Genomic DNA, 15,221 nt, shown 5'->3' with positions numbered 1-15,221 from the left:
TTATTGAACAATCTATTGAAATGATCTGTATAATCGTATAAATTGAGAACCAGCAGCAGAGGTTCGGTATTAAATAACTTGTCTGCTGCAATGGCTCTTCCATCTGCACAGGCTCCAAGGAAAGCTTTGCTCACACCTTAACTAAATCCAGCAGATAACTTAAACACCACCACTGGCTATGATCTCTGCTGTGTTGATGAAATAATAACCATAAACAGGCTCCTCTACCCAGCTCAGATGGGGAGCTAAGTATGCTTGGTGTTAAAGTGGGGTGTTAGGGCAGTACCAAAATGTCACTGGGTGTTTATTTATTTCTTTAGAAGCCCAGTTTCCAGTCTGTAGCCACCATAGTTCTATTCATCAGCTATACAAAGATTAAACCTCTACGCGGTGTGGATAAACCTGATGTAATATTATATAGAAGTATAAAGGTGCCTAAGCTCATCTTGCGTCATTGGACATGGACTACCGGCGCTGCAGTGACTCGGAGCCATTTTGAAAATCTGCATTTCTCTTGAATGAATTACACCTCAGCCACATTGTCTTGGAAATTTGTACGACCGGTGTGTCTCATTTGATTGGATTATTTTTTTCGGAAAGCTCCCCGAGTGCAGAATGAGCCATCAGACGTTTGAAAGTGTAAGAGAAGTTAAAGAAGCTGTGGGGAGGAGTCTGTAAGCACTATTATCCTGGTTACCAGGTCTGAGAACGCGGTATAAAAGGTCAGTCGAACACCCTGATCCAACCTTAATTAAGCTCCTAAGTCTTTTGTCTCGTCTATTTGAACACTTTCAGTTCAAATTCTATCAGCCAAGTGCAGGTGTGTGAAGCTGGCACGAGACAGAAAGACTTCCTAAAATCACACTTGTTTCTCCAGCCCTGATTTTCATTGACTTTAGAGCTGGGATGGACCAAGAACAAGAGAAAGATGGTTTCATATTTCTACTGCAGTGCTTGGTGCTTCTGGTTCACTGCAGCATGTTCTCTCCCTGCAGTGCTAGCAAAGGCTTTATTTCAGCTGCATAGGCCCAAACGAGCTGTGCACTCGCTTGTGATTTTCTACTTATTCTTTTCCTATTTCCAGGTGGTCTGTAAAACCTGACTTGTGTTTTGTAGGACAGCGTTTCTTTAGGAGCTTCTGTAGCACCGTGTTTTAATGTTAGGGATCGACTGTAAGTCAGCACAAGAGCATAAAGGAAGTGTTGAGCAAGGACAAACGGTTTGCTGATTCATCTTCATGCCGTCAGTGATACAGGCAACCTGGGACCATATGTCTCATACTGCATCATAACCAGGTAGTGGGAAATATCCACTGCACTTCATGGGGAAAAGTCATGGCTTATTTATGTTACTTTAAGAAAAGAAAAAGGCTCTGTCATTTCAATTTTTTGGGTCGATTTCTGGACAATTTGAAATATAGAGTCATCTGACAATTTCTTTTTAAGTTTTAAAATGTACAAACGCAGAACCGGCCAGACTGTTTTGCTGAATGGCTCTAGTGCTGATTTAAAAAACACCCAGACCAAAAATAATATGAAAAATATTTTATATAAATGATGTCTTGAGGATTACAACTTCAATGTATCTTGCCCTACTTTAGACCTTTGCAGCTGAACTGCAATCTCTGTAGTGCCAGTCCCACCAGCTGATGGGCACGGCTTAAAGTTTGACAATAATGTGTGATAAACCTCTGTGTAAAACAGCTGCAGCTGTCCTAGAATTTAATGATTCCTGACAGCAGAGCTCTCCGTTGTGCTTTTAACTTCTTTTAACTGGGGGGGAGGAGGATTTGTATTTTGTAAATTGCTGCTTGCTTTTTTTCTCTGTTTCTGTAATCAAGAGCCCTCCACAGCTTAACAGAGCGAAGACACAAACTGTCTGAGAATATAGATGATACGTTACATGGATTCATATCTTTGTATGGGTTTGACTTTCATCCTTTGATAAATGTCAGTGAAGAAGAGGAGATTCCGTCTGAATACGGGTTTTAGTCTGACGCAGAGCGAGGCTGGGTTGACTTCTCTCTGCCTGACTGATCTCACATGTAGGATATCCCCGGCAGTTCTCGTCTGTTAGCCTGTCTCCCTCTTCCGCAGCCATCTGCTTGGGTCTGTGTGTTTTTTTGTTTTTTTTTCCGCAGCTGCCGACATACTACACAACACCGTGCTGTGCTGCGCTTTCCAGGCCAGCACCGCCTGCTTGCTTTCCTTGCTCACATAAGCCCTGTCTCAGGAGGGAGTTCACTCAGGCTGGGCGTAGGTGGATTCATGGATGGAAGGAACGAAGAGCAGCCTTTTGTGACTCAACTTGGCATTTTGTTTGGAAGAGATTGAGGCGCGTGAGACGAGCTTAAGAGAGCTGCATGTCTTTCATGGGTTCAGCTTGTCGGGTATGACGTGGCTCCATCGTCCCCTCTTCATTCAGCCTGTCTTCTTTGATTACCCCCCCCTCTCCTGCTGTAATGTAATACATATGTAGGATATGTTATAGCCTGATTGGATTTTTGAATCAGATATTAATATTTGACATTAATCATATCCTAAAATCTGTGACATAAACAAACATAAGGCACGAAACGGATTACCCTGTGCACGAAACCAGTTTTGGAATACCAGGACCACGAAACCAGATTTGGATTAGATTAATTTAAGTTAGCAGGGCATTTGATGATATCGGCCAATATTATTGTGAAATTTACTAAAATCTGCAGTAAATTCATACAAGATTTCAATCATCTGCCAAAAATCCATTTTTGTGGTTTATAATGGTAACCAATGAGTATGTATATTCATATTGAGGTACTAGGTTCTTAGTTTCCCTGAATGCCCAAGTATCATGCACTTCCAATTCAAGTGATCAGTAAAGTTAAAAATAATTGATAAACCAGAACGCTTCTTCTGCTGAGTTTGAATGTGTGAATGCCTAAAAGTCCCATGATGATATTGTTTTGAGAAACATCTAAAACCAGATGACAGACAAGTTGTTTACATATTCTGTGTGTAATAAAGCACTGTTGAGTTATTGCTGTTCTCTGTTCAAGTCTGCACAAACCATCCCTGTGATTAATAGAATTGCCTGCTAAGTACTCAGAAGTGCAATAGTGTGCTGCAGCACTTCAGGGACACAGCTCACTAATGATGATAGCGTAACGATCCTGATCAGAAGATAATCCTGAGAAGAATGCTGGCATAAATCTGAAGCCTGAAAGTTATAGGTTCTCTTTAATGTGAATTATAAAGTGCCTCAGTGGTAGGAATTAAGGAACAGTGCTGATATTATTTTAACATTCTTTTAGTTTTGGCAAATAAAATAAACGGTGCTCATTCCTGTGCGCAGTATTGCAGTAAAACAATTAGAAATGACATGTACTGTAAGCAGACGCTTTGATTACACGTAGCTATTGGTGCTTCAGGCCACGTTCAGATCAACAATAACGCTACATCACAATCAAAATCACAAGTAGCTGCACAGGTGTGTGCGGGTTGCTGCTTCCTACGAGGGACCGGTGAGAAGATACAATACAGGAAGTCCTTTCTGATGGCTCGTCAGATGATTGATTCTTCTCTACCTGACAGAGAGACAGTTTGGACTTGAAACATCATACTTGTCTTAACGTAATAAAGAAGAAATGTTGAGGAGCAGATGACAGTGTCGTCGTTTCTGAACAGCAGGCACAGTGATACTTTTTAATGTTGAACTTATTTAACTTTGTCTAAATGAATAGACAGGAAACAGGGCAGTTATACTCCAATATCCACTCTGTCCACTGTTCTTTGTGCTTTCTCTCGCTCGCTATCTGTCTGACTGCAGTTTTAATCTGCAAAGTGCACCTTGGACCATGAGTGCAGTAAATCTGAGCCCTCTAACTTGAGCCAGGACGAGCCTGTAGTGTACCGCATTGCTGCAGTCAGCAGCAGCATCCTCTCCGACTGCAGCTCACTACTAGCATCTCTGAAGGACTGGTGCATTGCTCCACAATGTGCCACACTTAGTGATCGGGTGTAAACACGATGTTTTGTACAGTATCTAATTAGGCTCAAACAGCTGAGAACCTACTACACTGAACTGCAGAGAGGGCAAAAATAGCCACTGGAGCCTTGAGGCCCCATGTGGTCGTTTTCCTAATTTATGCAAACATGCACTAATTGGACAGGTCAGGTCCCACTCTACTGTTCACTGTGGGATTTTTGTTTTCTGACGTATTGGGGCTGGTAATGCCTTATATTTTGGGTGTTGACCAATCACTGTTGTTCACCTGATATGATGTAGTTTACCTGGATATTGTTTTCGTATAATTTGATTATAATTTGATTGTGTCATTGGTGTCTTCTATTTGGATCAGCATTATGAGCTTGCGGTGTGAAACATGATTGCTTCTGTAACTTCCCTGGACTGTTTTCTTTTTATATTTCGGTGCTGCTAGCAATGGTTGTGTGTATGTGTTTGTGATTAGTAGTTTGAGCTCTCTTTTTTTTTTTTTGGGACTTATCAAGCGTTGTTCTGGAAATTGGTGCACATTGCACAGTTAATAGCTGACAGGACGGGTATTTTACACCTGTCCTTGCTCATTCCTACAGTATAATGATGGTTTCATACTTGCTCGTTGGTATCAAATGCAACATTATAGCCTATAGATGGGCGACAAAAGACAAATTGTATTGACACTGATTCTATTGGGGACGGGGACGACCTGGGACTGAAAATCACTCAGTCACTTTGAGATGGAGAGGCCTTTTAAGCCAACGGCCAGTGGGCGCAATCTGAACATTTATTGGCAGTAACTGACGCCCCCACCTGACCCACCACACCCTCTGATCTGCATCAATGACAGACAATCCAGGAGCACTCTGCTGTGTCGTAGATCTACTTTTACCCATCGGGGTCATGCCATCATCGTCACCTGATAGCAGGTCTGACCGGTCGCCCAGCATGTCATGATTGAAATGATGAGGCAGCCATTAAACGAGTTCTTGGGAATACGGGACACGTTATTTACAGCTGGAGGAAAAATTGATGTGAAGAGAAAGTCACCTTCATGTTCATCATTACGACGTCTGTTACGAGCCATGACTCACGTGAGCGTAGCCGCTGGTGAAATAGGGTAGCATGCACTCCTCCGTTCACGGCTTCGTCAGGGTGACACGGATGCCGCTCTCTCTGTGACTCTCTTCATTTGACTCACTACAGTAAACTGAGCTAAGACATCAGCAGTGCTGCTCCGCTCCATTTAAAGCCACGTTATTGACTTGAAATGTCTGGATGAGGTATTTGACATGTGTGTTAATGACATCTGTGTATACCTACCCACCAATCCAGCCCTCATTGATGCCCAGCTCTCTTGCTATATAGTCTTCTGCAGCAGTGGCCTGCTTCTTGTGTAGACACCTTGAATTATTCATAGAATCAAGTCGCTGCACTGGATCAGCTACGGTTTGCTGTTGTGCACACGCATATGTACAATATAGGAAGATAAAGTAGGACCAAGATCTTCCTCTATATTAATTATCTCTGCCTGGCTTTGTACTGCATTTTACCACAGGACCAGAGATGCTTCTTTCTGAATATGTTGTTGTTCAGGTTATTCGAGACTGGTATACAAATCCTTTACTCTGAAGGTGTTAAACTCTCTACCTCTGTAACTGTGGGAGACTACAGAGGTTACATTGGTCTGATTTATTTATTCAGCTCATGCCTGCAGTGAGGACATGACTCCATCTAGTGGTGAAAGCGTGTAGCAATCCATTAAAAAGGTGATACAATGTCAAATAACGTCACTTACCCCCCCCCTTTTTTGTTTTGTTTAAGCAGTCCTATGAAGTTAGCTAATGGTCTTTGCCGTCTTAGCAGGACTTGACCACCCCTACATCCTACACGACTTGGAAGAGGCACCTTGCTTAAGACAAAGTGCCCACTGATCAACTGGATGGCTGATTGTTTTTTATTCCAGGCAGGAATAAATTACGGTGTAAGTACAGTGGAAATTGGTCAGTTACAGTGAGACGTCTCGTTGCATAACATGTTGTCATCTTCAGTCTACACAATCCATCTCTTTGATTAATATAATCTCTTACTGAAGAGAATGAATGGGTGGAAATTGTGATGTTTTTGACTCGATTCTTGCCAGTGAGATCCTCTCAGCCGTATAGCCAGTAACACATTTCATATAATCTCACTGGATAAACGTTCTGAGTGGCTTCCCTGATGAAAAGCGCCAAAAACACTTGAATATCCTAAACACGTGATTGTTATTCGTTAACATGGTTCAACAGCTTTTATCTGTGTCGAACAGGATGACATCTGAGGATGATATTTAACTGTGTGGGTGGGATTATTCATTCTTCTGACTTCACTGGAGGTGCGTTGTTTCCCACAGGTGTGAAATAGGGCTGGACAGAGCAGTCTGTGGAGATCTGTATAGTATGATGTTTTTGTTGTCATGATGTTTAATAAATAAATAGTAAATAAACATGAAAAATACAGTATTTGTGCTGGCCAACTATAGCCTGAGTTTCGGGGAACACTGAGATTACATTGTTGTGAAAATAAAACCCGCACCACGGACTGACACAAGCCTGCTCTCTCTTCTCTCCAGAGGCCCTGATTGGTGATAAACTGTAACCTGTGGTGATAGAACACCACCCCCGGCAGGCTGGCCACGCCCCCTCCCTCCTACCTAAATGTATCCTGAATCGACCACCGACTCCCCTGCGCGCCTCTCCCTCCGACAGACTGGTTCACCAGGCATGATCTACAGGTAAGTTGAGCCCATATTCCAGGTATTGAGGATGTATCAATTAACAGACTAAGCTGATTGCTTGGTCAACGTAACCTTTGACCTGTGTTGGTTTTTAATCTTTACCTAACCTTTACTTAAGCCTAATTCAGACACAACCCACTGACAGTGGGGATGCATTAGGGACAACAAATGCGCAAGTTCGCTCTCCCCAGCTGGTAAAGTCTGAAACGGGTCCCCCGAAATTGCGACGTAGGCCACTTACACTCCGATGCAGGCATGTCACCGCATATTTCATTTGAATGTTGCGTTTACTCGGTGGAAACAGCAGTACGGACACCCTTGTTTGTACAGATTGTCCTGCACTCTGATGATTAACCAGCATGTGGTGCCAGTGATCCATCAGCTTCAGAAGCATCTATTCCACTCTTCTTGTCAAGCAGCCTTTTTTGGCTGTGTTTCGCATTTCCTCCTTTATGACCAGATGGGGTGCAGTGGCTGTCAGCTCTAGGTTTTGTGATACTTTATTAAAGCTTTTGAACATCTATTGATCTTGTATAGACTTGAATATCATAACAATTAAAGTGGATGATATTTTGACATTGCATTTGGATTTGCCTTCACTGGAAAGACGTGGGACACGGTGAAGCAGCCTGTTACCAGCACATCAATATCATTCATAATGTTCACTATACTTGTTAATATCCACTACCTTTCCACACATTTCCTGTAAGTCTCTGCGTAGCTTTGCTATTAATATGAGAGTGTAAAATGTTTTGCTCAAACATCACATTGGTTTGGAGTGTTGCTGCCTTTTGATGGTGGACTTGTAGTTGTTAAACACACCTACAGTAAGTAAGCTGTGATGCCTGGGTAACACTAAGGGCATGGACGTCCTGTCGAACATTGATAGTGAAAGCTATGTTGTATTATATAATATTGGTGGAAGAAACTACTGGTTTGCCAACTACAGTAATTTATAGATATCCTCATTACACTTGCAACCTTTTGTTATATCTAGTAACTGTGCAGTGGTCTTGAAAGTAGATTCAAGCCCGGCGTTGCCCTCACAAGTGAACTTTTGTGCTGTCCTTCGAGACAGAATTCACAACCAGATGTCACGTAGCTCCCTTCACACGAGGAGAAAGCAAAAGAATATATAAGAGAAACCTGCATCTTTTTAGCTACGTGGATTACTAAAATCTTTTTTTTGCATCCTGCCACATTTTAAACAAGCAAGGCATTCTGACTCTTTTATTAAAAACACCATGTACATGTCTTTTCTAACGCCGTGTTGCCTACTGTACACTTCCACATTTTTGTCAGTCAGTATCTTACGTCACCTTATTCTCTGTCTCACGTTTCTCCGACTACCAACTTCTTCCTTTTCCAGCTTACATTAATCAAAGCTTTCCTGTTTCCTCCTTTCCCTGTTGTCTTCAGCGCTCGTTATGGGAGCCCCAAACGACAGCTGCAGTTCTACAGGTACCCGTCTGTCTCTGTATCTGCAAATCACTGTTTGGTGTCGCAAAGCAGTCTTTTCTATGTGAATCCTTTTCTTTCCGTTTCTTTGTATGTATGTGTGTGTGTGTGTGTGTGTAACGTATGTATTTTTTTTTTTTGTATATATGTGTGGTATGCATTCATAACATCTGTGTTTTGTTCTTCTTCTATTCTACTATAATAACCTTGCTGTAGAGACTTGCTGTTCTGTTATTTAAAACCATACATCCATTAGTAAACCTCTGCGGCATAGATAACACTTATCATCCTCTATTTAGCTGGCAATGCACTATCTAGCTTAAACCTGATAGGGGTGATGATGGATGTTGTTGCAAGGTTGCTCACAAAACCTTTGAATCAACAATAAATGTCTTGAGTTTTTATGTTTTGTCTGCATTTTTTTTGACACTTGAGACGCCCGCGTTTCTTGTCAAACTTCAACATGTGACGAAGAAGCTCATTACAGAACTGATATCTTAACGCTTTTTTGTTTTGTCCTTGGTATGATTAAGCAGATTTCCTTTATTCATCACTTCTATATAAAAGCTTTTTGACCTCATGGGAGTTCAGTGTTGGGGATGAGACGATGTTCTCTTGGGGTTGCTGGTACTCCCTCTTCCAGTAGTCGGTCTTTCTGCTGCTTTAGATTAGAGTCATGCTTTATGGTCTGATATCAAGCCTTATTCTGCTGATCCAGTTGTAAAAACCCCTGACTATGTGGGTGTGCTTATAATGAGCTCTCTACCGGATTCTTATCTCGGCGCCTTGCACATTTCTGTCCTTTTTTTAAAGTGCAAACTGCCCCGCGAGCTGCTCTCCTGGCCTATGTTCGGGGGATCGATGAAGACCCTTATCTCTGTCTGTCTATCACTCTGACAGCCTTACGGGCTGGCGCTGGTATGGGAAGTTTTATTCTTTTCAGTCATCCTAACATTGTAGCACACAGAGTGTATAGAGTTTAGTACTATGCAAATGAAGATGGAAAGAAGTCTACAATCACGTTGACGATACTTAGATTTGGCTCTGATTTGTCTTAACCCCCCTTGTCTTTATGATGCATTTTATTTCTTTCTGTATTGTTTTGTTCTCCAGCATGAGTTGTAGATCTGTACTATTCTGTGTGTCTGATGATGCATCCAGAGCCATTTTATGTTTGTCTTTATGATTCTGTGCTAAGAATGCTTTTAGTGAAATATATCCGGCTCTGGCTATCGTTAAACCTTTTTACAGTTTTCGGGGGATGGAGTGCGTTCCGTTGATGAAGCTCATTGACGTCTGACCTCTGTATGTCCCGTGTGTATGTGTTAGGGATTTAGTCCATCCCAGGTATCGCAGCTATATGTACAATTAAGCATTCTTATGAGTAATAAAATGCCAACTATAAGAGCCACAACTTGTAGAGAAGTGAACTAGGTTGTACCAGCTTGGTTAATTAGTAAGTCTTAATAAATATTATATAGTGCTGGGAAGTATGGAAAAATATGTGATTATATTAATACATCATTTGAGGCCCTATCTTCCATACTGGTTTACCATCAAACTGGGTTTAAATTACATTTTATGGGATGTTTTCATTGTGTAGTTTTTCGTTTACTTGGTTTGACTTACTCTGCAGAAACCATTGAGCGGCAATGTTTACGCTGCACCAAAAATATGCAGATTGTGTGCTTTTAATGTATGTTGTTGAGCTGGTGATATGGATTACTATGTACTGCCAAAAGTCAGTGGATGTTAATATAATTATACTTATATGAATTATACAGATTCACAGAGGTGTCCGTTAGTGTTTTGGTAATTGTCAGAGATGAATGAAAATTTATTTTAATTTTAATTGAAGTGTATTGGATGCTTTCCTCTGTGTAACTAGTGAGGCCGGTTGTGAGCAGCTGGACTTGCCGGACAGTTCTGTGTTCAGAGTCATTATCATGTGACCCACTCTGATTCTGACCCTTGACCCGAACAAGAGATGCAGCTCGGCGTGCTTAACCGCTGTGGTTTTTAAAATCCCTTGTTTGGAGAGTACCTGAACATGCTTGGTGGTTTGTTTTTGCCCAGTCTTTGTGTGTATGTACAGTACATCTTTGCGTTATACTCTGCACGCTTGTTTGTGTGGATTATGTGCACACTACACTCAGGCCCTCATTATTGTCCAGCTCTTAGTATTCTTTCCTGTGGAACAACAATCAGATGCTTTTAGTGCAAAAGCTTTGGTGAATAATTCAGGGCTGATATTATTTGCTGCGGTTAGCAGAAACAGGACGGGCCACTAAACGGCATAAATGGATTTCTTCCACGAGAGATCACAGGGAGGGGAGGAGGAGAGGTGTTTGCTTGTGGTAATAGAGTATGGTCCAAGTGGTGAGGGGAGGGAAGGATGCACTCTCTTATTCACTAATTGGTTTAGACGTTTCCTAGTAAGACACTCCCAGTTTGGGTGGACCCGCTTCATCGCTGTCTGCAGTGTGTGTTTATAAGAGCAGAGTGGCACCCCGCAACCTCGCTCATGAGCCGACCCCAAAGAAATCGGGTGAGTTTGAGGAAAGATTTGCACTCATGACCACATGAGTGTTTGTTTGTGTGTATGTTTTGTGTAAGGGGTTGGCAAAAGTGATGAGGAGTGTGTGTGTGTGTGTGTGTGGTTGTGTGGATGCATGCTGCCTAGCCTGAAGTCTCCTCCTTTTATTTATGTCTTCTGTCTCTAAGCGAGGAATCCAGCTGTTTGGGAAATAAATTGAGAATTTGTGGGAGAGATCCAAGTCACGTCATGACGCTATCAACGTTTGACTAATATTTTTCTTCCATGTTAGAGTTGCAAACGGATACTGTTGGAGGTTTTTAAAGTCTGTTTTTTAGTATATTCCATTTCATATTGGTTTATTACCACTTAAAGCCTTAGTTTTAAATGGTTTCATGTCAGTGTTACGGTAACTGTGGTGTTTTGTACAGAGAGGTGCTGTTCAAGTGTTGTATTTGTCTGTATACTTTTAAAAGATCAGTGCAAGATTATAGTATGTTTCAAACCAGCCGTAAAAAATATAGTTTCCTTATTCTCCGCTGGTTATAAAGAAGCAAACTGATCAACGAGTAATTCTTGTTGAGGGTACAGATTATAAGACAAATATTTCAGTAATTATTTTAATTGCCATTGTTAAAATGCTAGCGTAAATCTCACCCTACGTCATTTTGGATTGATCCGTTATATTCATCAGAAAGTGTTCATGTCATATAATATTTAATGGATAATTTGAGTATTTAAGTATCTCAAAATCATAAACATGGATATGGAGTTTGCTATAATGAGAACTAAGAAAGAGATTGTAATGTAGTTTCAGCAAGTGTTTTTAATGGGTTTTTTCCAGACATATTTTTTTTAATGTAAATGTACACAATCGTCAAATTTTTTATGTATAATTATTTTTACACGTTTCTCTTATAACTAAAATTGCACTCTCACTATCATACGGTACATTGCATTTATCAAGAAAGTGGCTTTGTTGCCGTTACTCAGTGGTGCATTCAGCATTAAGCTGCATTCTTGTCGTGATGGTGGACCTGTCGCGGTGCTGCCCTCTATTGTCTTAATTCAGCACAACACTCAGTAGACCTGACTCTTAGAGTGTTTTTTTACAGGAATGGAGACTAAATGGTTAAAAGAAATACTTTTGTGGAGAACTCCGTTGCTTTAAGCTTCCTGGATTCCTGAACCTGAAATAAAGCCCAACTCGAGTGCATATTATGTCGTCTGGGGATTCTTTAAGTGCTCGTACCCATGACTTTTTTCTAGTCCAGGTGGGCTTGTCGTGCCTTTTTTTTTTTGTTGGAAGGCACTCAAATTATATCGTGGACTCCTCTCAGTTTGTCTCTTGGCTCTTCCTCTTAGTCCAGTCACAATCAGAACCGAGACCAGGTCGTCCCCTCTTGCTCGGTGCATGTTTGAATGCCTCCCATTCGCAGATAGCATGCGCCCTCTTTGGTCTTGCTCCTTAATCACCAGCAAGTCACCTGAATGCTCCCTATCAGTGTAACCCTGCCATTGTGTGCCTGTCAGGGGAGGGTGGTGCGTGGCTACGTTGTGCGACTCTGATTACAGGATGCATGGCCGTGTGCTGCCCCAAGCAGGAGAGCTGTTTTCTTATGGGAGCAGGTGCTATTTAAGGAGGTGGCTGTGCTCTGCTGGCTCCTCGCTCCATCCATGTCCCTACTTTAATCTTTACTGCACGGGTCGTCTCGGCATCGCAAGGAGGAGGAGGAGGAGGAGAAGGAGAGGGAGGGAGGGGGCATGTTTGCGGGAGGGTACGCCAGTGGCTCCCGGGGGGCTCCCAGTAGGCGCAAGTCCAGTTACTGTCCTCCTGAAAACCTGCAGATCCCCAAACCGGCAGCGCCAAGCAGCGGTGTTCGAAAGAGCAGCAGCAGTGGCAGCAGCAAGATGCTGTCTATGACATACAGCGAGAGCATCCGGAGCGGGATCAACCGCTACCACTCGGACCAGGGGCTGAATCTGCCACCGGCCAAGCCCCCCGACCCGGCCGAGCTCCAGAAACTCCGGGAACAGAGGGTCGCCGCTCAGATTAAGAACATGGAAGACTTCCTAAAGATGAATGGCCTGGCGATGGAAGAGTGTGTGTCCTATCAGACAGGCATGAAGTACAGGTAAGAGAGGGGCAGAGCTCAACAGGGACTTTGATACCCCAGAGACCTGGACAGTGGTGGGGCTGACAACCAGCAGGTGAGAGCAGCGTTGTGGTCCAGGGAGGTCAGATAGGTCAGATCGTGTTTTTGTTGATGTCGGCCTCAACATTCACTATTTTGCACCATTGCTGTTGATTTGATTTAAATCATTTCTGCCATCGGAAGCATGCGCAGTCAGGGACGTGTTACCTGTCTCTTAATATCAGTACAGTCTTGCTCTGTCCTCTGGTCAGATTGCACTCATGCAAAGATACTGAAGCTCAGCTTTTATTTTAATCATCTAGGTCGGTGGCATATTTACCCAACTACATGGGAAGGACAGACTGCTCCTTAAGGAGTTACCTGGCCCCTTAAAATCTCTCTCAGACCCCTTGATCTCAAAGTGATTACGGTACAGAGAATTCTGCCCACACAATGACAAACAGAACAACTGGGAAACATCAATACCTGTCTATAATAATATTAGATTAGATATTGTGTATGATATTGGCTGTCATAATATTGTAATATAAGTTATTGGCTTGGTCTCGACTGTAGTGTTTTCTGATCATATTTGAATTCTGTGATCGAAGGGCTGATCAACACCGCATGCCTTCTTGGCAAGTGAGTGCAGTGCAAGTGTATTTCCAAATTTGTTGATTTCTAATTTTTCAGATAAACTAAAGGATGAAGTATTGTTTAATTGGTTGAGAAGATTCAGCCAATTCTTTAATGTAAATGTACATTTACGTTCCCATTCTTTTATCTGAAAATGTATTGTCACAAAAAAGTCTGTTTTTCTTGGCTTATAGAAAGTTTATATTTTTTGGAGATACACAATCATACGCAAAATATTATCATTGATGCCGTATCACGGCAGAGTGTCAAAAATATTAATTTGAGTTTGTAAAGTACGCCAAACTTTAGTTAAAAAGTCCAAGATTTAAGTTTACTTTATATGTATATATTTTATACCTCCAAAGATCACTTATAGATTCACTAACAAGTATAAAATGCACCCTCAAGGCAGAACAAAAGATGCAATTTGAACCATTTGCTCACTTTGTCTGTTTCCTCTACACAATGACGGCGAACCAAACAGCCCATTTTATGGACTGTTGCTGTTGAAAGGATTAAGTCCGTGCAGCGGGCTGAGCGGCTGTCGTGCTGGCTAATACAGCCTGATAAGCTGATGTTGTCATGGACATGGACATGGATAGCTTTCCTCACACACAGGCATGGCTGCTGTTGTTTTTCACCGAGACCAGTGACTAGAACCCAGGTGTGGTTGGCTGCTGTCACCACGTCTGGGATGAACGAGTTTTACTATCGTCTGCAGGCAGTGTTGTGTGTCAGCACCGCGCTGGCGTGTTTCCTCGGCCCTGTTGTGTAAAGCTCAGTCACTGGCCCATCGGTGGGTGCAGCTTTGTAGAAAATTTGTTTTAATATTGCAAAAAGCATGTGTGGTTCTTTATTTACAAACCTCAGAGAGCCTACTACAGTAACCTTCAAAATGACATATCAGTAACACACAGCTGTTGTTTGATCAACCTTTTTCTGTTAATGGATCTTGTAACAAGTCTAATAGTGATTTATGTTATTCCTTTGTGGTGTTGTGTTTAACCGTTGGTCTCGGTTTACCACAGGAGTGCGACGTCCTGCCAGGATCTGCTGTTACTTGTATCGTGAGCGCTTGCAATTCTGTAATTGGTTCTGCAATCGGGTCAAGTACTTGCGGCCTCTGACTCAAACTCATCATTATTTCAGCTGTGTGGTCAGGAAGGCCGGCCGGCATTGCTACCAAGCTGCATTTAACCATCGTTAACACCGCCAACACATTTTCCAACAAACACAAGCAAAAGGGTTATGTTAGGGTTACTCTCTCTCTCTCTCTTCTTTTGAACTCTCCAGGTTGCTCACTACTCTGCATGTACATGCACACCTTCTTTTTCTTGTTTGGCCGACCTTTCAAAATGGGAGATATTTTTTACACCACTACATGTAGAAAAGCATGAAATTCCTTTTTCCTGCTCTAGATGGAGTATAATCAAGATTACTTCAAAAATATATGATTAATAGTGTTGTATCTGATACTCATTTACTAGATAGTGTGAGTACTAGCTGTCTTGCATATATTCCTTATCATGTGGTTTCAAGGTTATAAATATTGTGTAATTCAAATTAAGGAAAATTAAGACTCTATTTCTGATATTCTGTCCTTGAAACTAAATACTCTCACTCAGCAGGCCCATTTGGAAAACAGTCCGTAGTGTTCATGTCGTCCCATGAACGAGGCAGGCAGCGGGTAAAGGAGCCA

General features: G+C 42.1%; 1 protein-coding gene across 6 annotated transcripts in view; it reads left to right on the top strand.

Moving 5' to 3' along the window:
• kcnab2a (potassium voltage-gated channel subfamily A regulatory beta subunit 2a) overlaps positions 1-15,221 on the top strand; it is a 69,420-nt gene that overhangs the window by 15,845 nt on the left and 38,354 nt on the right. For 4 of the 6 annotated variants that reach the window (XM_031845747.1, XM_031845755.1, XM_031845738.1 and 1 more), the window contains 2 exons: positions 6,593-6,754; positions 8,177-8,218. In XM_031845747.1, coding sequence (XP_031701607.1) covers positions 6,678-6,754; positions 8,177-8,218 — 119 coding nt within the window. In that variant the 5' untranslated portion in view covers positions 6,593-6,677. Of the gene's footprint in view, positions 1-5,847; positions 5,966-6,592; positions 6,755-8,176; positions 8,219-15,221 lie in introns of all 6 variants that reach the window. The other 2 variants (XM_031845764.1, XM_031845770.1) reach the window with 2 other exon arrangements.

The sequence above is a fragment of the Anarrhichthys ocellatus genome, unplaced genomic scaffold, assembly GCF_004355925.1.
Source record: "Anarrhichthys ocellatus isolate YVR2014 unplaced genomic scaffold, GSC_Weel_1.0 scaffold1, whole genome shotgun sequence".
In the NCBI taxonomy this organism is placed as follows: domain Eukaryota; kingdom Metazoa; phylum Chordata; class Actinopteri; order Perciformes; family Anarhichadidae; genus Anarrhichthys; species Anarrhichthys ocellatus.
This window is presented reverse-complemented; position numbering and strand designations above follow the sequence as displayed.